Below are 21808 nucleotides of genomic sequence, written 5' to 3' on the forward strand. Positions count from 1 at the left end.
GCGAAAAGGACTTTTATGGGGTTTGACTCCTCCTCTGGGGTCTCTTTCCAATCCTAGAATGGATTTAAGAGTGAAATTTTCTTTCAGAGCGTGGCTATTTCGGTGTCTGAGCTGATTTTTCCCATTCTTTCCTCTCCTAATGTTAAATAAATTATATTTGGAAGGAGGTTGATAACTTAACTCGAGAGGTGTCCACCCGGCGTAGTTTTTCCGTGTTCTGTTACCCTAAATAGCTTTCAAAAGAAACTATTTTGACAGCGAGCGTTGAAAGAATAGGAGTAGTGCGAGGTTTTTTCCCCCCTTTGATTTATCTCTTTTTAACATGTGTATGTATGTCCATGGATATATACACACATATATATATATACCCTTCAAGTCAAAACAAATTACAGCGCCGGGATTTTGTGTAAAGGACGTTTGTTTGGTGGCAAATCAGGGTTGTTTATGTAGGGAGACTTGGCAAAAGCGGGGCTGGAGTGTGGGGGGATTTTGGGGATGGAGCAGGGGGGGAACGGGCGACCTCGGGCAGGGGGTTTCGGTGCAGGCGCATCGCTTGTAACGTCCCCAAGCAGCCAGCAGAGCTCGCTTCAGACCAAGTTCACTGCCAGCAGGGACGGGCCGAGCCGGGCCGGGCTGGGGCTGGAGCGGGACCGGCCGCCCCCCAGCCCCGCGACCCCCGCGCGGCGGCTCCGGGACCCCCGGCTGGAAGCTCCGGGTCCCCCCGGGCGGCCTCGCCGAGCCCTCCGGTCCTGCCAAAATACTCCAAACCCCACCATACCTCCTTGTCCCTCCCTCCAAAACCCCATAAAAATAGCGGAGGGACCCAGATGAAATCCCGAATAAAAGAGAAATAACGCGGTTCAACGGCGGTTTGATCTTTAAAATGTGAAAGTGATGGGGAGCAAAAGGAGAGAAAAAAATGCAGTGGTCTAAGAGAGCAGTGGGTGATGTGGAGATAAACATCTAACGTTTGCAAAGCTCCGATTTTTTCTTATTCTCCCTTGGGTAAGAAAAATCGCCGAGAAAAGTCCATTATCCCCTCCACTATTCTTTTAAAATTAAAATAAGTAAAATAGGAGAGTCAGCGCCGCGTTGGTTTCTGGAGACGTAGACGGTAACTCTGGTCTTGGGGGGCTTGTTAGTACAGCATTATAGCTCGAGGGGTCAAAAAGTTGAGGGTCAAAAGTTTACGCTGTGCGTGACTCAGTCTTGTGTATAACCCTGATAGACTGATGTCAGTGTGAAAAAAAAGGCAGAGGGAGAGAAAGAAAGAGGGGAGGGGGGCGAGGTGGGAGGAAGAGTCTGGGCAGAGATGGGAGAAGATGATGGCGAGGTGGGAGCGACCTTCAGCCACAAGAGGAGAGGCAGGAATTAAAAAAAAAAAAAAAAAAAAAAAAAAAAAAAAAAAAAAAAAAAAAAAGAGAGGGGTTTCAGGATTTTGGGTGGGATGTCGGTAGAAAATAAGGTAGATTGATTTGGGACTCCCGTGAGGAAACGCCGAGCAACTTCTTAGTATTTTTTTAAGATAACCCCTGAAACGCTATTTGGAGTCGAATTAACAGAATATGAGGGGAAATGCATTTATTAAATCCAATTACGTGCAGGTCCCTCTAGGATATTAACGCGTGCAGTTAAAAAATAATTTTCATTCCAGCGTCAATTTTGTTTGGATTGGGTTTAAATTATCCCGGGGAAAAAAAAAAAAAAAAAAAAAAAAAGAAAAAGGTCTGACACGGTTGGTGAAAATCTGTTCTAACATCTTTACTTGGAAACACTTCCAAAGCCCTTGGAGAGGTGCCGGAGCCTCAGCACCGACCAGTTTTTAACAGGTCCTTGGTGTCAGTGCAAATCCCAACCCAGAAAATAAAAGAATTACACGAAATAACGTCCACGATTTATTTGCGTTTCTACCTTAATCGTGGGAAATCTGGAATAATGATATATAGGCAAAATCAAGGGCCTGTTGGCTTTAAAAATTTCAATATAGATATATTTAAAGGCGTTTTTAAGTGCCCGTTTCTCTCGGTCCGGTGAAAGTGGCTGATTTTTATTTTGCAGCACGGTTTCCGTCGGAATTTGAATGAAATATTTTGTATTTCTTGCTTGAAATGTGACTCCACTCTGGTCACTGCAACAGTTTAATGAACTGATATAATAAATATTTCCCTTGGTATTTCAAAGTTATTTCTACACTGCCAGACTTCGAACCCTCCAAACTCTAAATATTATTTGCACTGGGACTGGGGAAGATCTTTTCAATCGCTTCTTAAGCAAACAGTGGGAGCAAGGCAAACTCTCCTGGAAAAAAAAAAAAAGGAGGGCAAAAACCCCCAAAAACCTACAAATTTGCTTCCCTCCCCGGCTTTTAAATATTTTCAGTGCCTAAATACTTATAACAAGGGTCATTTTTCTTGGAGGAGAAAGGGAGAGAATATTAGAGCCCTGGGAAAGGCATTCTGGAAAATCCATTTGCTTTCCCGATGCGGATATATTCATGGAGTAGGTGAAATTCAAGAGAACGTAAAGCGTTTTGTTTCGCGTGATAAGGCTCGGGTTTAATTAATTGCCATGAATTTGCTTGGTATTTATAAAATATCACTATATAAGGGCTACCGTTTAGTTGTAACTTGGGTGATCCATCTCCTCGCCCTTGTAATTACTATACTTATCTCTCTAGAACAGTCATTTCTACTCCAGGTTTAGAGAACAGGTAATGGATAATAAAGGCCATTTGTTTTCGGGGTATTAAAACAAGCAGGTATCATTTCACGGCAATAAAAAATAAATAATAATAAAAAAAATCCAGCGCCCACCTCCCAACTTTCCCTGTAATATTCCCTCCTACATCACAACGTTTAACTTTCAATTTAGGGGCGCGTTCATTTGAAGTGGGTTCATTTGGAGAGATGGAAGGAAGGAGGGAGGGAGGGGAGGGGAGAGGGAGGAAATTAAACGTATCATTTTCAAGGATATTTCTAATTTATCTCCTTGCTGGGATGGACCCGGCTTGGCCCGGGGGTCTCTGAGTCCCGGGCAGGCGCTGCAAACACATTTCAGGCTGGGTTTCTTTCTATTATTCTTGTTTGTTTGTTTTTCTTACGGAACAATCTATTGAATACACTTTTTAATCCCGGTTTCCTTCCCAAATAACCTCTTTATGGTGGTGTTGGAGCTGGCGGAGGTGAACGGGGAATTCCCGCAGGGATGCTCCACTCCCTGGGCACCCCCACCCTTCCAGGGCTCCTCAGAGCTGCTTCCCGAGCTTCGATGAAAATATTACATTTTTTATCATTACTATAAATTAAAAGGATACACCAGGCTGGCTGGGAAACCACGTAAGGCTTAAATCGTAGTTTCCCTGTTGCAAAACAGGTGTGGTCTGATTCCCACCTTCCCTCCCTGCATTTATACATCTCAAAAGCAGTCGAGGCGCCGGTTGCTCTTTTATTAAAAGTTCTGCCCTGAGGAAACACCTCAGACCTCCAGCGCTCCCCCGTTCGCTTCGCGGGGGAAATCCCACTTTAATTCCCCAAACCCGAAAGGTTTGCGCTCCCGAAAGGGAGGCGGGGGAGGAAAAGGAATTAAATTTAAAAAAATAAATCTCCATCCTCATTGCTGCCAGACTGGAGAGGGAGAGCTCCGGGGGAGGAGGGGGGAATATACCCGGGGGGATGAGGGGGAAAAAAAAAAGAAGAGCCCTAAATTTGCAGCGCGGAGCGGCGCGGAGGGAGCGCGGCGCGGGGTGAACCGCGGGTCAGAGCGGCTCTCGGCGGCCGCCGCGCTGCGGACACGCCTCGCTGTTTAACAAAGACTGACAAACTATGAGATTAATACCAAAACTTGCGGGTTTCCCACCCCAAAATGCTCAGAGGGCCTCCTGGCGCTGCCAGGAGCAGTTCCGCTCGCCTTTAAGGACAATAGTGGGTTATAGTGGGGGAGCGGGGGAGGGGGCACCGCCAGAGCCCACCAAAACAAAACCAGAAAAAATAGAAGAAGGGGAAGGAGAGAGAGAAATTAGTGTTCTTAGCGAGAATTAATCCCACTGAAAAAGCAACACGGAGAGAGAGAGAGAGCAGGATAACCCAGGCTGGAGAGGGGAGGGGGCGGCAGGGGGGTTTAGGGGTTTCTGTAGGATTCCGCCTGCAAAACCTTACCAAGTTTTGAGGGAGCATCCCAAACCCCTCGGGAATTACTCCGAGGAAAGGACCCACGTTTTGCCAAGGTAGGTACCGCTGTCGGAGTTACACCTGGGCGGTGCGGCCGGGCTGGGGGGAGGGCACCCCCGCTTAGTGCCCCTTGTGTTGGGGTGACCACAGGGACGCTCAGCAGCACGAGTGGAGTGTCCCCCTGCCCCGGCAGGTGCCTTGGCCGGGCTTTGGGGCAGCGCTGGGGGCACCCCCGGCCACCCCTTGATGGGCAGAACAGGCCGGGGGGTCCAGGGGAACCCCACCAGCCACCCCTTCCCGGCTGAGGTCGCTTTGAAGTGGAAAAGAGCCTGGGGAAATTCGCTGTGAGAAACTTCCGCGACGTGGGGCGGTTTCCCAGCGAGAGGCAGAAAGGTGTGCGGAGCAGGGGGTGCAGAGAGGGGCTGCCTTTAATTTGGGATCAGAGGCGGCGAGGGGGAGATTTCTTGGAGGTGTGCGGGGGAGAAAATTCTGGTAGACGCTAGGGTGCTGGTTTGCAAACGCCAACCCTGTGTCAACGGGAAGGGAAATTAAAACCGATTTTTTTTTTTTTAAAGGATGTGGGAGGGGGTAAAAATACAGAATAGGCCTAGTTACTTCTATTCAGACTCGTCTCCTCGGGTAGGAGACAGTTACAGTGCCGGCTGCGAGAAAACACGATAAAATAAATCAGTGAGGGGATTGGAAAGGAGGAATAAAATCAGCGCGGAGCGGCGCGGAGGAGCGCGGCGCGGGGTGAACCGCGGGTCAGAGCGGCTCTCGGCGGTCGCCGCGCTGCGGACACGCCTCGCTGTTTAACAAAGACTGACAAACTATGAGATTAATACCAAAACTTGCGGGTTTCCCACCCCAAAATGCTCAGAGGGCCTCCTGGCGCTGCCAGGAGCAGTTCCGCTCGCCTTTAAGGACAATAGTGGGTTATAGTGGGGGAGCGGGGGAGGGGGCACCGCCAGAGCCCACCAAAACAAAACCAGAAAAAATAGAAGAAGGGGAAGGAGAGAGAGAAATTAGTGTTCTTAGCGAGAATTAATCCCACTGAAAAAGCAACACGGAGAGAGAGAGAGAGCAGGATAACCCAGGCTGGAGAGGGGAGGGGCGGCAGGGGGTTTAGGGGGTTTCTGTAGGATTCCGCCTGCAAAACCTTACCAAGTTTTGAGGGAGCATCCCAAACCCCTCGGGAATTACTCCGAGGAAAGGACCCACGTTTTGCCAAGGTAGGTACCGCTGTCGGAGTTACACCTGGGCGGTGCGGCCGGGCTGGGGGGAGGGCACCCCCGCTTAGTGCCCCTTGTGTTGGGGTGACCACAGGGACGCTCAGCAGCACGAGTGGAGTGTCCCCCCTGCCCCGGCAGGTGCCTTGACCGGGCTTTGGGGCAGCGCTGGGGGCACCCCCGGCCACCCCTTGCAGGGCAGAACAGGCCGGGGGGTCCAGGGGAACCCCCCCCAGCCACCCCTTCCCGGCTGAGGTCGCTTTGAAGTGGAAAAGAGCCCGGGGGAAATTCGCTGTGAGAAACTTCCGCGACGTGGGGCGGTTTCCCAGCGAGAGGCAGAAAGGTGTGCGGAGCAGGGGGGTGCAGAGAGGGGCTGCCTTTAATTTGGGATCAGAAGCGGCGAGGGGGAGATTTCTTGGAGGTGTGCGGGGGGGAGAAAATTCTGGTAGACGCTAGGGGTGCTGGTTTGCAAACGCCAACCCTGTGTCAACGGGAAGGGAAATTAAAACCGATTTTTTTTTTTTTAAAGGATGTGGGAGGGGGGTAAAAATACAGAATAGGCCTAGTTACTTCTATTCAGACTCGTCTCCTCGGGTAGGAGACAGTTACAGTGCCGGCTGCGAGAAAACACGATAAAATAAATCAGTGAGGGGATTGGAAAGGAGGAATAAAATCTAAGAGGGGAAAAAAAAAATAAAAGGAGCTCTAATGGGATTGGTTCCGTAGCATTATTTTATGGCATCCGTCTCCACATTGTACAAGCAGATTAGATTTGGCTTCTTACTTTTATGGTGGGTTTTAGAGGGGAAGGTAAATTTGAGGGTTGCTGTCGGCTCCTCAGCACGGTGGAGGTGCCGCTTTGGGAGGTGGGAAACTCCTCTCTGTGCAAAAAGAACCTTCGCTTCTCTGCTTTGGCTGGAAATTTGGGGGTTATTTACGCATCTAAAACGATTTTGGGATTGTCCGGGGTGCATTTGGGCGTATTTCTTAAAATGCTACTTAGGTTTTCTGTTTATCTGGAAATTATAGATTTTAGCAGGAAAAACGACTATTCACCTTAAAAAGTACCTGGAAAAATTCGCGTCATCGAGAACGGCGGGGTTTTCATTCTTGGCCGTGACTCTCTTTTGTTAGGAAAAATGGAGGAGTTTGTGGAATCTACTGAAGATATTTACAGGAATTTTGAAGTAGGGGAAGGGCAGATTTTCTCTGATAGTCTCTCTGCTGCGGCATTTAAATGCAATTAATGCGGGAGATACTTTGACCAAAAAATGTTCTGCCTTTTGAAATACAAAGGGGGGGGGGAACCAAGGAAGAGAAAAGGGGGGTGCTATACTTTTAATCTCTTGGGCAACTGTAATTTTAAACGAAATCTCAACATGATGCTACCCTCATTAGTTCCGAATGAAGGTTCATTACCTAGACAGTATGAATATTTTATTGCTTTATATCCCTTTTTCGGAAATGAAACGCCTTTGATCTTTTTCTCGGGTTGTAAAAAGAATTGCCTGTCATTAAAAAAAAAACCTGTCGTCCCATCTGCCTTTACATTCTGTATTTCTTTTCATCTGTTTATTTCTTTTTTCTTTTTTTTCTTTTTTTTCTTTTTTTTAAAAATATAATTTATCTGCACACGCACGTAGAAACCCAAACCTTGGTTGACCTCTGGGAACGAAAAATGGATTAAATCTTTGCGCTGCTTATCAGAAAATAATTACGAGGGTTTCAGGGTGGGGTGGGGACAGAGCTGTGACATTTTACTTTTAAAAGACGGTTATTTGGATTCGAGTCTCGTTGTGCGTCTACACTTAAATATTCAGTCCAGAAGCCGATTTTTTAGATCAGCGATAAATTGATGTACGAGATATGGAGGAGAGGGTGGAAAACTTCCAGTTTTTCCTCTCCTAGTATCAGCTATTCGGATGCCGAGATGGTGCTTTAATTAATCGTCTTTCCTCTCAAGAGTGAATATTTTAACCAGTTTCACCTATAGATTAATTCTTGATCTCTCGAGTCACAAAACTTTACCCCCCCTGCCCCAGAAGAGAATTATGGCGGTAGGAGAAGATCTCTGACCAAGGAGGACGCATCTGTCTTCTATATGTACCCTGTAGATCCGAATTTGTGTAAAGGAAGTTGGGTCACAAATTCGTATCTAGGGGAATATGTAGTTGACACAAACACTACAGGTCACAAACCCAGAAGGCATTATCCCCCCTCTCCTCCCTCCCCCCCAAAAAAAAGCCACCCACGCCCCAGAACCCTAAATAAGGGGGTGAAAACAAGGTCTTAACCAGAAAACCCATTTATAGCTAAAAAGAAATACTTTGGATTTGACCTTAACTCAACTGCAGCGCTCCTGCGATAAACTTTATCATCACTTGGAGATAAAATCTGAGCCGCGAAGGGGATGGGGGAAGGGGGGAAGAGGGGGTGGTCGCGGGCGTTATTGCTGCGATTTGAGAGCCAGGATCCCACTATCGCTTTAATTTGTGTAATCTCAGCACCGACACCGAGAACAAAAAATATGTATTATTGCTTTCTTCCCTGCCGCTTGTGAGGAGCTTATCGCGCGTTTCGGGTCTAAAGGCGAATTTGAGGAATTAGGGGTGGCTTTTGAAAGGCTGCTGGTTCGCTCTGGCTTTTAAAGCGTCTTTATTACGAGAAGGGCGAGGCGAAGATGCATTAGGACTTGGGCTAATTCGCTTTTGTAATTGTTCATCAAGTCCTTGATTTCTTGCTCGGAGGACGGGCTCCTTTTTCCATCGGTGCGTGGGAAAACAGTCAATCTCAGAGCCCGGCTAAATGTGATTTAGGAGACCGGGTACCCCGAATTAGCTGATGAATTTCTTATCGATCCCAAACAAGCCCTATTCATCTCTGCCAGGCTCGGGGCGCAATGTCCCTTCCCGTATCACCTTAGCAGGGAATGAGATGCAGCCCCCGCCCGGGGGGGCCGCCATGGATCATGTGCTGGGGCAGCGCTCGGGAGCCGGGGCGAACCCCCTGAAAAATCATTTTTACCTTATATTCTAATTATCTCTCTTTTTTTTTTTGCTTTCTTTTTGAGGCGGGGGGGAGATTTTTATTTTCCCACCCACCCCCCTCCTTTCCTTCGGGTCCCCGAGCCAGGACACACCCCCGAGGGGTGTGGGCCCAGGGGGGGTGTCGGTTCTCGCCCACGGGGCGCTGCCGAGCCCGGGGCCGGCGGGGCCGGGGGCGGCCGGAGGGGAGCGGGTGCCCCCGGCCGCCTCCCCGGGGATGCTGGGGGGCCCCGGGAGAGCCCGGGCTGGGCAGGTTTCCTTATCCGGGGCTCGCCGTGCCCCTCGCCATTGGCCCGCGCTGTCACATGGACTCAACTTTGTTCACTTGACAGTAAGTAGGAGGGTTCCACGAAACAGGAAAACGAGTAAAGGGGGGGACAGGAATAAATTTTAGGAGAGAGAGATATATATTTTTTTTTCGTGTGTGCAATTCTAAGAAATTAATGGCCATGAGCTCGTTTTTGATCAACTCCAACTATGTGGACCCCAAGTTCCCACCCTGTGAAGAGTATTCCCACAGCGATTACCTTCCCAATCACTCGCCGGAATATTACAGCAGCCAGAGGCGAGAGAGCACTTTCCAACATGAAGCGATGTACCAGCCGCGGTCAGCCTGCAAGGAGCAGCTCTACTCGTCCTGTCAGAGCTCCGGCCACCAAGCAGCGGTGTTATCCCCCCGGGGTCATGTCCATCCTCCGGCCGGATTGCAGAGCCACCTCTCTGAGCCAAACCAGCCCTGCGAGCCGGTCACCCCCAGCCCACCACCCTCCTGCAGCCAAAACTCTCTGAACCAAAGCCCTTCCAATTCCTCTTGCAAAGAGCCGGTAGTTTACCCCTGGATGAAAAAAGTCCATGTAAGCACGGGTAAGTGAACTAAAGTGGCTTTGCTTTATAGTAAGTAGCACCTCAAAGTCTTGTAGAAATCTTATTGCACCAGTTGTAAAATAACCATTCGTGGAGATTTACGATCGCCTGTTTGCAGAGCGGTATAATTACATCCTCCATAAATTTTTATTGCTCTGCTTGGCCATGTGCCTTTGAAGTCTCTGTTACCATCCTCCTCCAATTTCTTGCAGGCTACTTTTTTTATGGCTGTTGAATCTTCATAAGTTAAGTTTTATGTTTTTGTAATTTGTATTTAAGTGGCGGGTTGAGTAAACTTTTACTATTTTCCTTCCCCCTTCAACCCCCCCCCTTTTTTTTTTTTTAGGGTGATATTTAAGAAATAGGAGTGTCTGTGATTGCCTGTTTGCATGTGTGTAGGGGGAACTTTAAAGATTTGGGGATAACCGAGTGATGCTCTAGTAGAGGTGTGTATATATATGAGTATATACACACGCACAGGGCATGGAAAATGTGTCTGGGGGACCTTATAAAAACGTTTAGACAGGAATACACGTCAAGCAACGAGGATGGAGGTGGAGATTTGCAGATAGGTTCTGGGTATATTTTTAGAAGGTTTGCCGTGTATTTTTTTTAGTATATCCCCCCACCGAAAGAATGTGTGATGCTTTTTTTTTTTTTTTGCTTTTTTTTTTTTTGCTTTTTTTTTGAGGGGGGAAAGGACCCATTAAAGGAACAGCTCGGTAATTCTTCTGCTCTTTTTTTTTTTTTCCCCTCCTTTCCCCCCCCTACCCCTTTTTCTTTTTTCCTCCTTTGTGTTTGTTCAGTAAACCCCAATTACTCAGGAGGGGAACCGAAACGCTCCCGCACAGCCTACACCAGGCAGCAAGTCCTGGAGCTGGAGAAGGAATTTCACTATAACCGCTATCTCACCCGGAGGCGCAGGGTCGAGATCGCCCACTCCCTCTGCCTCTCCGAGCGCCAGATCAAAATCTGGTTCCAGAACAGGAGGATGAAATGGAAAAAAGACCACAAGTTACCAAATACCAAGATCAGGTCTAACTCTTCCAGCTCCTCTGCCAGCCTGCAGATCCCACAAGGAGGGTCTCAAACCCGATCCCATGGACCAGCCAGCAGCCTATAACTATTCCGTGGATGGATGGATGGCGTGTGCGTGTTTGTGGGTGTGAGTCTGTGTGTGTGTAGGGAACACAGGATAATTTGGGGGGTTTTTTAACGCTCCGAGAAGCGAGGGAAGGAGGGTGCTCTTTATTTATAGGGGGAACAGAGGGAGACTCAGCTGCAACAAAGCAGAGCTGTGCTGTTGTGCCTCTCTTCCATTAAAAGAAGGCTGTAGATAGTAGTTTTCAGATTTGGCTAAGATGGATCCTTGTTTCATCTTTAATCACGCCAAGCTCTGCCCCATTTGTCATGTTTACTCTCCCGTACAAAGGATGGACCTTATGTCTGCTATTACCTCGACAACCAGCGCTCACTTTAATAAATGAGGCTCAGTTTCTTCAAGACGAACTGGATTTTCTACACCCCCTCTTCCTCCCCCCCCCCCCATCCCTTTCTTTTCTCGCCTCCAAACCACAAACGGAAAGTTTCTGGCCCACCACCCCAAAGACCGGGCGGTTCTGCCACAGCCGTGGAGAGGAAAAAAAAACCACCCCGAAACCACCAAACACAACCAAAATCCCCTCCGGGCACGGACCGTGGGGAGCGAGGAGCTCCCGGACGCTGCGCGGGTCGTGCGTGGGAGTGGGGGGAGGACAAAAAAAGAGCAAAATCAGGTCGAGTGGGTGATGGACAAAGAAAGGAATAGGACTGGGAGTGATGTAAACGCCGCTCCTCTTGGGATTTTCTTTGATTTCTTTTTTTTTTTTTTTTTTGAGTCCAGCAGGTTAATTGTGAGTCTGGGAAAGGGGGGGTGGGAGGGGGGAAAGCGGGTGGTTTAGGTTAGAAACAGGGTGATGAACTGCGGCACCTGGATTACCCCCGCAGCCTCGGCTGAGGGGCAGAGGAGGGGGAAAGGCTCCTCTCCCGCTGCCTTGCCCAGTTTTGTACGGAAAATGTGAATTATCCGGGCGGAGGGGTGAGGGTTTGCCCCTCCGGGGGTGAGCAGGGGCTCGACGAGGCTCCCCCCGACCCCTCCCGGCCTCCTCCATCCCTCCCTTTGTCCTTCGGGATGTCCAGGATTACCTGTAAATAGCAGAGAAAAGGAACAACACCACCACCAACAACAAAAAAAAGCGCAATTGGAAATAAATTTTCTCATTGTTGAATCTGCCCCTGTGTGTTTTGTTTTGTCTGGAGGGGGGTGGGGGAGTGTGGGGGTTGTCTTTTTGTTCCGCTGAGGAAAAAAAAAATACATATTTTAAAGCAATTAATTAAACAGCACGTTTCTTTTTTGCAGGGGTTTCTGTTGTCAATGGCACAGCCTCAAGTCCCTAATGAAAACAAAAGATGTTTGACTAGGGTATATCAGCTTTAAGTACTGCTAAGCCTTACATATTATGATTTATTTGTTCAAAGCATATATTAATATGCTCTTCCCAAACTGGTCTCAGACAAAACCGAGGTAGTCATTAGCGCTTTGCTTTGCTGTAAGGAACGGAGGGAGCGTTGTATTTCTCCAGAGGGCCTTCTGGATTTATAAAAAAAAAAAAATCTCCTTCTCCAAGGTAGTTAATGCATTAATGAGTCTAATTTTTGCACAGATGTTTCTCGGTGTTTGCAGGTTTTCTGTGTATTTTTATGTTACAAAGGAGCTGGCTCCTGCGATAGCTCATAGCCTGACAAGCAAATAGATAATCAAGAAGACAAATGGCTTCTTTTGTGAGCCGCAGCTCTTGTATTAATTTTCATTTTCTTTCTCATAGAAAGTATCGAAAATACTGCTCAGGACGAAATAACATTCCAGTTCTAAGTTAGAAATATATATAAAGAAAAGACTATTGTGCTCAGGGGGGTGGAAGCCTCAGCACCAGCTGAAGAAAATAATCATTTTCTTATACTTGCCTCTTAAAAAAAAAAAAAAAAAAAAGGGCTTTGCTTATTTGTTCAATGTTCGAGGAATTCTCCGAGACCCCCCAACAGGACCGAAATATTCCCCTGCATTATTCAGAAACAAAGGCAGGGCTTGAAATATTTAAACAGAGCGTGTTTATGTGTTATTCCTTTCGTTGGAGTGAAGTCACCGCGCGGCCACCTTGCAAATAAAGTGTCCCCAAAAGTCCCCCCTGCTCCCAGTTCAAACAAAGGGCCGCCGGGTTTTCCTTTCTGTTGACACTTTAGTACTTAAAAAATAATATTAATGCAATCACATGGCACATGTTACACCCACCGATATAAAAAAAATGGATTTATGGCTGGATTTTTGTTAAATATCGCGGTTTTAGAGGTAGCAACTGCGAACCTTTAAAGTTTCTTTTTTTATTTACTTTTTTTTTTTTTCCTCCAGGGAGGGTGGCAAGGGCTGTATTTTATTGTAATGCCTGAGGTTGGGGTGTTTTGTTGTTGTTGCATTTTATTTTACGATTTCTCTCTTTGATCTGCTGAGGTTGTAAAGAGGGTGTTATTTTCAGGATAGGGCTTCTAAGAATGGCAAAAAATGGTTGTTTAAAGGAAAAAAAAAATAAAAAGGCATATGCTTCCAGGAATGCGGGGTCTATAGAAGCAAATCAAAGCTGGAAAGTATGAATAGAATAGAAGGGGGAGAAAAGAAGATTTCTATAGGACCTAAAAGTTCACAGCCATTATAAGCAGACAGAAGCCAAGAAAAATGCGAGAATTATACAGAAAATCATTAATCACTTCTTTTCTTTAAATACTTATCCTTTTCCCATTGTTATTCAACAGCAAATCTCCGCAGACCGTCTGTTGGGAAAAAAGCACCCGGAGTCCTACAAGAATCTTCAGGGGAAATAATAATATTAATAATAAAATCTGGATCGTAAAGGTGAAAGCTTTATTTTTGGGGGAGAAAAACAAAATCAAACAGGCCCCCCAAGCCACCCCCTCCCCCAGACCTCTCACTTTGGAAGAAACCACCCAAACCATGAGGGCCGTCTCTGGGGCGTTGGAAAAAGGATGTGGGAGCGAACCAGGTAACAGAGCTGCTCTCTTGGCATGCATTTCTGATCGGTTTATTGCCTCCTTTCACGAGAAATCTGGGGAAAGCAAAAGAAAAAAAAGAAAACAGTTAAAAAGGAAAAAAAAAAAAGGCGGGGGGGGACAGAAAAAGAACCAACACGGGAATTCTCGTGCGGGGTTTTTCTTCTATTTGCTCGTTTTATTTTGACCGATGTGAGAGAGGGGAGCGGGCAGAGAAAGTTTGCAGGCGGGTTACTTGTGGCGAGAGGGTTGGGGTTTTTTTTTCCCCTCCTCGATTTGGGGTTGAGAGTGTTTGGGGCTCGGCCCTACTGGGCTTTACTGCGGGACCCCGGATAGGATGGTGCGGGGCGGTCTCGGGGGGGTTCTCTCCTTTGTTCGTTGTTTTAAGGTTTTTTTCCCTGGTTGTTTTATTTTTCCCCTCCCGGGCTGGTTAGGGCGGAGTGTCCCGCAGGGGACAGAGCGCTGGGGTGCGGCTGCCCCGCTTTGAGGACGACCCCGAGACTGCGAATCTTGCGGGTTAAGGACGCGTCTTTGTCCCAGGCCTGGGGATGTCCTGGACGCGCTGGTGCTCCCGGGATTCGCCGCCCCGTCCCGGGAGCGGTGCGGGAACACGATGGGAAAGGGTGAAAATCGGGGAGACAAAATCCAGCGCTGGCAAGCCCGGCTCGGGGATAGAGTTCACGCAGAGGACACGTTTTCTAGGCGATTAGCTGGGTATTATAGCCGGGGACTGACCTCGCAAACCCCTTGACCTCTCCGAGGCTGGACATTGTGCCGGGCGACAGCTCAGCCCCCAGTCCAGCAAAACTTTGCGTGTGCGGGGTCCCGGCCCTAAAAAACCCAGGGTTTGGGCCGTGGAATCAGGGAACCAGCCCCGCGAGAAAAAAGGTGGGGGACGAAAGGACTTAGAAGTCGGTTTTTTCTGCTTTCTCACTGTTTATTCGTCCTGTTTCCGAGCCCGAGTCGGATAAACCGCTCCCCTTCCCATCCCACTGCAAAATCCCTCAGTGTTTGCGCCTTGCTTTGCTTTGTAGGAGGGAAAAGGGGCAGGAGAGAGGGCGGTGGGCGCGGGGAACCGCGGCGGTTTGGCCGGGCCGCTCTTGGCTTCCCAAAAACAATTTTGGGGGCAAAAAAACCAAGCCCAAGCCTCAAGCGGAGCAGCGAAGCAGCGGCCTCGCCGCGTCCATCGTCTCATCTCTCCTCTCATTTTCAGAAATTCCTTTGTTTCCGAGAGTCCCTCTCCAACCTCCCCCCCCCCTTCGCCTTTCTCAGTCCCCCCGCACCTCCTCCCACTTCGCGCCTGCCCACGGCGCTCTCAAAAGCCTCTCTGTGCCCGCGTGGAGCATCCCACGGGCCCGAGGGACCTTCCCGAGACCCCCGAGCCGCCACCCCCATCCCAAACCCCCCAAACACCGCTCGTGGTCGATCTGCTGGTGCCCCTCTGTTACCTCTAGATCACCAAAATTTGATTTATAAAGGGGGTTTAGGTGAGAGAAATCGCGTAACCCAAGGCCTCTGGGGTGGAGGTACTGGAGAGCAGGGAAGAGAGGAAGGGAAAATAAATATATATATATTTATATATATGTTTACGTGGATATAAGGGGGGTTCTGCCTGGGAAGGGGGGTCTTGGGAGATGTGGGGGGTGTGTTTCGTGCTGGCCCGGTGTGGCACTGAGTCTCTTTAAAGGCTGCTCAGCTCGGGGAGCGGCTTGGGAGTTTCTCAGCCCCGGTGACAGATTTATGATCCGCAATAAGAACGGCGTGTTTAAATCTGTAAATCAATCTCGCTTTCTCACTATATAAACGTTCATTTTATCTTCAGAAAGAAAACGGCTTTGATCACGGCACCTCGGAGGGTGAAGCCGCTGTTTATGGCCGCGTTTCCGACCCTTTGAACTGGGGGCTTAAAAAAAAAAAAAAATCGCCAAACCCGAAATGGTGCTTCTTTTGCATGAAACAAACCCAAAAATGCCAGCGGAGGTGGAGGGGGAGTATCTGCTCCGTTTGCTGCCTGGGATGGCTCTGTTACTTTTTTTTTTTTTTTTTCCTCGTGTTCCTTTTTTCCCACCCCTCTTTTTAAATTTATTTACCCGGCTCCATTCAGGGGGATACACTTTTTATGAGGGGAAAAAAAAAAAAAAAGGTTAAAAAAAAAAGGTGGTTTTATCAAGTGAAAGTTGCGGTTTCTGAATTAATCTGAAGTTCTCATAAAAGCATCCCCCTCCCCGTCCCGAACTTTCCTCCCTCGTGGACCCCCCCCACCCGCCAGCGACGGGAACCCCCTTTAATCGCTTTTTTTTCCCTCGCTTCCTCCCACACCTTGACCAAACGTCTTTCTTCCTACAACTACTTGCACTCGATAAAATCGATCCAGAAATAATCGAGGGCTTTTGAAAACGAAGCCCTTCCCCGCTCGCTCCTTCCTGGCCGGGGGGAGCCCAGCCCACCTCGTCCAGCCCCTTAGGTTCGACTTTAAGAGGGAACCCCCCACACTTTTAGGCTTTTTTATCCGTTTTTGTGTTTAATTCAAGCTCCCTCCAGGCTTCCCCCCGCGAGGGAGGAATTTCTGTTCCCGGGGGGATGTGGGGTGCTCGGAGGGGTGGGAGATGCTCTGCGCTGGGGTGTCCCGGTCTCTCGCTTGCTCTGGGATCCCCGGGGGCTCCGGGCAATGATCCTGATGTTTTCAGGCTCTACTTGGTGCCTGTTCTCGGGTGACGCTTCCCCCCCGTGGGCGTGGGGAGCGGGCAGCGCCGTGCCAGGGCAGTGCCGTGCCAGGGCAGCGCCGTGCCAGGGCAGCGCGCCCGGCTCCCAGCTCCGCGTCTGCTCCGCGGCCTTTCCCAGCGGCTCCCTTTGTTGTCCTCTTTTTTTTCTTTCTTTTTTTTTTTTTTTTCCCAAGATCCCTGTACTTGGCAGCTTTCCTCACTGTCAAAATTTGATTTTTTTTTTTTTTTTTCCGCCTAATGCAATAGTCTGGCCAAACAATAACAGCGGCTGGGAGAAAAGGCCTAGAAGTGAAGGGAAGGCTGAGCTTTTTAAAACCAGGAGTGTAAATATTCATAGCTGGTTTAGACACTATAATTGTTGTGCCTTTCAGGACAAGATTGAGATAAAAGTCTCAGCGTGGAGAGAAAAAAAAAAACACCTTAAAATTCAGAAAAAGCATGATGAGGCTTGGCTGAACCACGGTCTAACAAAGCCAACTTCCAGGAGAGGTTTAGAGAAGGGTTTAAGTTAACTCCACGCAGGGTGGGGAAATGAACCTAAAATCGTGCCCTTCGATAGAGGAGTGGATGCCCCTCACCCTGCACACCCTCACCCCACGCTGGCATGGCCCTGCCACTCGCCCGGGGCAGGGGGGGTCTCTGTCCGTCGAGAAAAGCTTCGTTCAGTTCGAAACTTCTTTAAAAAAATACTGTTCCGGTGGAAGGTCACAGTGGTCCTTTGAGTATGAAACCGAGAGACCCCCTTCCCCCTTCCCCATCACGTGATTCATTAAATAATTAATGCAGAGGTTGCAGAATAGATATGTATTCGTCAGGAAAATCGCAGACATGGTCTCCTTGTGTCTGACGTGAAATTCAACTGTCCTTTAAAAAACAAGCCTATAGCTGAGGGGGAAAAAAAAAGGAGAGAAAGAGCGAGAGGGAGAGAGAGAAAGAGGGGGAGAGGAGGAGAGAGGGAGAGGAGTCGGCAATAAAACAATTCTCAGGAACCACGAAGCCACGCCGAGGGCTGGATTATTGTAAGTAGCAGGGGCTTCCCAATTCCTAGCGTGTCTATATGTCCATGTAAATTTATTGTTTGTTATTAATGTTATTGTCGTAAAATGTGACAAATAGCCGTCTTCATTTCCTCCCATTTCTCTTCACATGGTGGTATGTGTGTTTATACCCATCGAGGCATTTCATTGATATTTTTAGGAATATTCCTCTCTCTCCCTCTCCCTCTCTCTCCTCGCAACCTTTTTTTTTTTTCCCTCTCTCTTCCCCCTTTCTTGATTTATTACAATAAACATGTCAGCAGCAGTGCGGCTGCCATTGTGTGTGTGTTTGTGAGAGAGTTGTGTTGTTTATAGTGGTGTCCAAGATAAATCATTTCTCGAGTGAAAATGATGTGCAAGCGATGATATTTTAGAGCGAGGATCTCTCTCTACCCCACTCCCTGGAGTTGATTATTTCAGACGATTTACAGTAATAGATCAGCAGCTAATATGAAAGCTCTGTAGCTGGGGGTCTTAAATTACAGCATCTGTGATTACCAATTAAGGAGAGATTTGTATAAATTTGGTAAACCGGGAACGCCTCATTGGCGTATAAACCTAGTAAAAGAGCACGACCTTAATACAGAAATTACAGCTCGGAGCCCTGCGATGCAGCATCCCTTTATCAACGAGAACTCATTTTCTCCCCACTTGCCTCTCCCCAGCCCCCGGAACGCTCCTGGCTGGAGGACAGGCACAGGTTGCTTTAGCAAAGCAAGACAGTTTCTGGAGATGTTCCATTTTCAACCAGAATTCGGACTTTAAATCGGGAAATAAAATAATGAATAGTAGAACGGGGATTGCAGGAGGAGGGATTCGAGGTAACTCTGGCTCAGAGAGGCAGGGATCTGCTCCCAGGCAGGGAGCGCGGTTTGCCCATCAAACCCAGAACAATGGGGATCTGCGGGAACTGGGGCGCTGCGAGTGACCCCAACACAGGCGGGTTATCCCAGTAAGCGCTGACAACAACAGAAAGGGGAATAAACTCATTGCGGGTAATTCGTGGAGCTTTTCCAGCAGGAGGATGACTTTGCGTGGCTTTTTAGCGCCCGCTTCCAGCTAAGGATGGGATGGTGGTGGATGGAGAGGTAGAGGATGATGTCCATGAGGGAAGTTGGAGAAGGTGCTCTAAGGAACATCTTTCTATTTAGGAGCCCGGGCCTTTATTCACCTCGTGAAAAACAGAGTTCCGAGAAGAAATAGCACTGAAAAAAGGGTTTAAATAGTAGCAAAACCTGGCCGGCAGCTGTTACCTTCTGTAAAACATCGCTGAGCTGTAAGAGGGAAATCTCTGTCAAGCCACTGAGGTGGGGTAGGGAGGCTGAAGCTTTGGGGACGAGGTTTGTGTCCCAAACGGGGGGCACCGCTACCTACTCTGTTGTCAACGCGGGGAGCGCATCCTCCGCGGAAAATGAGAGGCCAGGAGGCAGCCACTGCCCTCCCCTCCCGCCTCCGAACTGGACCAAATTGGTCCTAACCGGGAGTGTTGAAAGGGAAGGAGGAAGTGGGAGATCGCGTTTTTAAATATTTTACAAGCCCCAACATGCGAGGAGTCAATAAAACTGACAACAGGAGCAAAGATTAAATGTTCACACCGGATTCTCGGGTGAGAATTCACCACTTTTCCCCCCTTCCCTTCCCTTTCCTCCCCTCTGCTCGCCAGCCAAGTCTCACACCGCCAGAGCGGGGATATTTAACTCTGTCTGCTAGAGTAAACCTTTATGTAGCAAAATTAGAGGAACTCAGCGACTTTCATTAAATATTAAGGGAGATCCAGGGACGGTGACTGAGCCAGAAATACAGCATCATTCTCTGTCAAGCTCGGTATTAATTTAAGTTGTCGACTTCGAATGGATGCAGACCCCCTCCCCTCCTCCCCCTCCCCCCTTTTATTTTTTTTCTGTTGTATTTGATTTTATTTGGTTGCGGCTTTTAAATTATTTATTTCTTTCCCTCTGGGTTTGGGACGTTGAGCGTGAGAAATTGGCCCTTGGCGGGGGGCGGCTGCGGGCTCGGTGCGGGGGAACCACCCCGCAGCCCCCGCCCTGGGCGGCAGCCCCCTTTAAATCAATACCGGGGCTTTATTTATCCCCGGTCCAGACGCCTTTGTGCAAGTGTCGCCCTTTAATAATCGGACGTCAGGAGGAGATGGGGTGGCCTGGGGGCACTGCCCGACCCCGGAGCGCTGCCCGAGGGGAGCCCGGGCTGAGGCTCCGGACCCCAAACGTGACCCTGGGTACGAGTCCCAGAGCCCGGTTATGAGACTCAGAGGCAGAACAGAAGCTCAGATGCTGGATAATTGCTCCACACATCCATTAGGAGACCCAGAGTCAGGAGGGCACCCCATAACAGAGATAGGAGCCCAAAACTCGAGAGAAGAGTCTGCAGCCTTGGAGGGGACCCCAGATCCATGATAGGAGCCAGACCTGGAAGGGAACTCCGGACTCGGGATAAGAGCAGAGCAGGGAGGGGACCCCAGACCCAGGTTGGGCTCTGGGCCGGGCGCTGGAAGGCAGAGCTCTCCCTGTCCTGCTTCGTGCCTGGCCCGGGGCAGAAGGAGGTGACCAGGGCAGAGAGGGGCTTGGGTGGGTTAAAAATCCCTCCATGCAGGACCTGCTCTGGGAGAGCACCGTGACCCCCGGAGCGCCTCCTCACTCCCTCAGATCCTCAGGGCTCTGTCTCCCCACCTCCCGTCAGCTCCATCCTTCTCAAATCCCAGGTTTCTACCCTCTGGGTTCAGCGGTGACCCGAGGGAAAGGACTTGCTTTGGCTCAGAGCTGGGAAGAGAAGCCCGGAGCAGCAGCTCCTGCCCCGCGCAGCGCCCGCGCATCTCCCGCGCAGCCCCGCACCGCCTCTCCCAGCTCAGCAGCTTCGCCGCCTGCCCAGACCCGCTACAAACAACGAGCTGATAGTTCCTTACCATTTTAAGCTGTCTTTCTTTATTAACTCGTTGAAAACGGGTTTTTCTAGAACCAGCTACTGTGCCTTATGGCCAGAAATGGCAGAAATAACGTTCGAGAGGCGGGAGGGGATAATTGGCTACTTGGAGTGGCTCGAGCGAGAGGTATTTCATTGATTTCTGTGCAATAAGCCTTTCTCCTTGCCTGTCACCTCGTCAGAAGGTCCTGGGCCGTCAGCGCTGCGAATCCGTGTTTATCACATCGCATCCCCCAAGAAATCTCCCTCCCTTCCCCTCTCGGCCAGACGTGCCCTATCTTCTCCCAAAGAGGAAGCGATTAACGTTGTAAATATGAGTCAACGGCACCTTAATCCATAATTTATTGCAGGCGGTAGGAGAGAGTTATTTAAGATCAAAGCATCGCGGAGGGCGAGAGCTGCAAGGCGTGGAGAGCAGGGAGAGGAGCAAGGAAGGGGGATAACGGGAAAACTTGTGGCTTAGGAGCGGAGAGGAGCGGAGTAGGCGGGCAGGACAAGGTAGAAGCTGTATTTCCCCCTTTTTTAACGTGTTTTCCCCTGGAAAGGGGTTGGAGGCAGCGTTTGCCCTGCCCGGCCCCTCAGCATCACCCTCGGGCTCGAGCAAGGCGGTTCGGGGCAGAACAGCCCCGGTATCACCCCGGTCCCACCCGCTGCAGGCCGGGGAGGGCCCCGAGCCAACATTTTCATACTTAAAAAGGGAGGCGAACACAACTCCCGGGCAGCCAAGACAAAAGGGAAGGGCTCGGTCGCTTTTCAGTTAAATAGGAAAAAATTTGGAAACGGACGGTTTGCTTTGAAGTGTTTTCTTTTTTTTTTTTTTTTTTTTTTTTTTTTTGGCGGGGAGGAGTAGAGGAGGGAGACACGAAAGAAATAAAAGGCAACAACCACGTTTCAACACTTCCCCGCGCGTAACCATCCCAAGTTGAAAAGGAGGGCTATAAATCAGAGGCGATGGTGGAGATTTGACTCCCCCCCCTTTTCTTCTTCTTCTTCTTCTTCTTCTTTGTTTTTAGCGTAGATATGAGGGGAGGGGTTAAGGAGAAATCCCCACTCGTTGCTCTTTCGTCTCCTTTTGATGTCCGTCTCAATGCGAAATATATCAGCGCTTTATTGGCAGCGGTATCTAGAGGTCAGGGGAGAAGCCTGAAAAACTTCGGGTCAAATTCTCTCCGAGCATGTCCCGGTGAAATCAATAGGGGATGGCAATCCTCAACCTCCGGGATGGGGGGAGAGGGACCGCCCGCCCCCTCCCGAGCCCCTCTCCCATCACCTGCCTCCGGCTGCGGGGCTCCGACCTCCGCATCTCCCCAGCTCGGGGTGGGGTTTTTTATGGATGGGGAGGGTTCTCCCCCCCACCCCTCCCGTTCCCTCCGGGTTTTGGGGAGCCCCTTCCCCGGCACCCAGACTCAGGTTTGCTGTCCCCGCGCTGAGATCAGCTCAGCAAAGCCGGGGCTAAAAATAACCTCGGGATCTGCTTTGTTGCTACCGGTACCTCTCCCTCTCCGGGCTTCAAGCGCGAGAATCCAAAATATTCCCTGAAAAAGGGCGAGATTTAACGGCAGGGCTTTTTACCCGGGGCTACTGGGAAGGGTGGGGGGGATGAAAGAAAGTAGGAAACCCGGTGGGTTTTGCATAACTTTTATTCTCCCCCTCCCCTTCTCTCTCTTTCTTCCCTTCTTTCTTTCTTTCCTTCGTTTTTTCGCCTTTCCC

At 49.4% G+C, this 21808-nt stretch overlaps 2 protein-coding genes across 2 annotated transcripts in view; one reads left to right on the plus strand and one right to left on the minus strand.

The window, feature by feature from the left end:
• The window catches only part of SNX11 (sorting nexin 11), a 393545-nt gene that overhangs the window by 158049 nt on the left and 213688 nt on the right, over positions 1-21808 (minus strand). The window lies entirely within an intron of this gene.
• Positions 8641-11138, plus strand: HOXB4 (homeobox B4). Its single transcript, XM_050327971.1, has 3 exons — positions 8641-8770; positions 8877-9303; positions 10110-11138. Exons 1-3 carry the CDS (start codon positions 8657-8659, stop codon positions 10424-10426), a joined length of 858 nt encoding a protein of 285 aa, XP_050183928.1. The 5' UTR covers positions 8641-8656; the 3' UTR covers positions 10427-11138.

Source organism: Myiozetetes cayanensis, unplaced genomic scaffold, assembly GCF_022539395.1.
Source record: "Myiozetetes cayanensis isolate MyiCay16 unplaced genomic scaffold, myiCay2020 scf35, whole genome shotgun sequence".
In the NCBI taxonomy this organism is placed as follows: domain Eukaryota; kingdom Metazoa; phylum Chordata; class Aves; order Passeriformes; family Tyrannidae; genus Myiozetetes; species Myiozetetes cayanensis.

What these genes read in the sequence shown, in the direction of transcription:
- HOXB4 (XM_050327971.1), top strand. Translation starts at nt 8,657, where the DNA reads ATGCTGGGGGGCCCCGGGAGAGCCCGGGCTGGGCAGGTTTCCTTATCC. An exon ending in TCAACTTTGTTCACTTGACA is followed by an intron (nt 8,771 to 8,876) that starts GTAAGTAGGAGG and finishes TGCAATTCTAAG; the next exon opens with AAATTAATGGCCATGAGCTC. An exon ending in AAAAGTCCATGTAAGCACGG is followed by an intron (nt 9,304 to 10,109) that starts GTAAGTGAACTA and finishes GTGTTTGTTCAG; the next exon opens with TAAACCCCAATTACTCAGGA.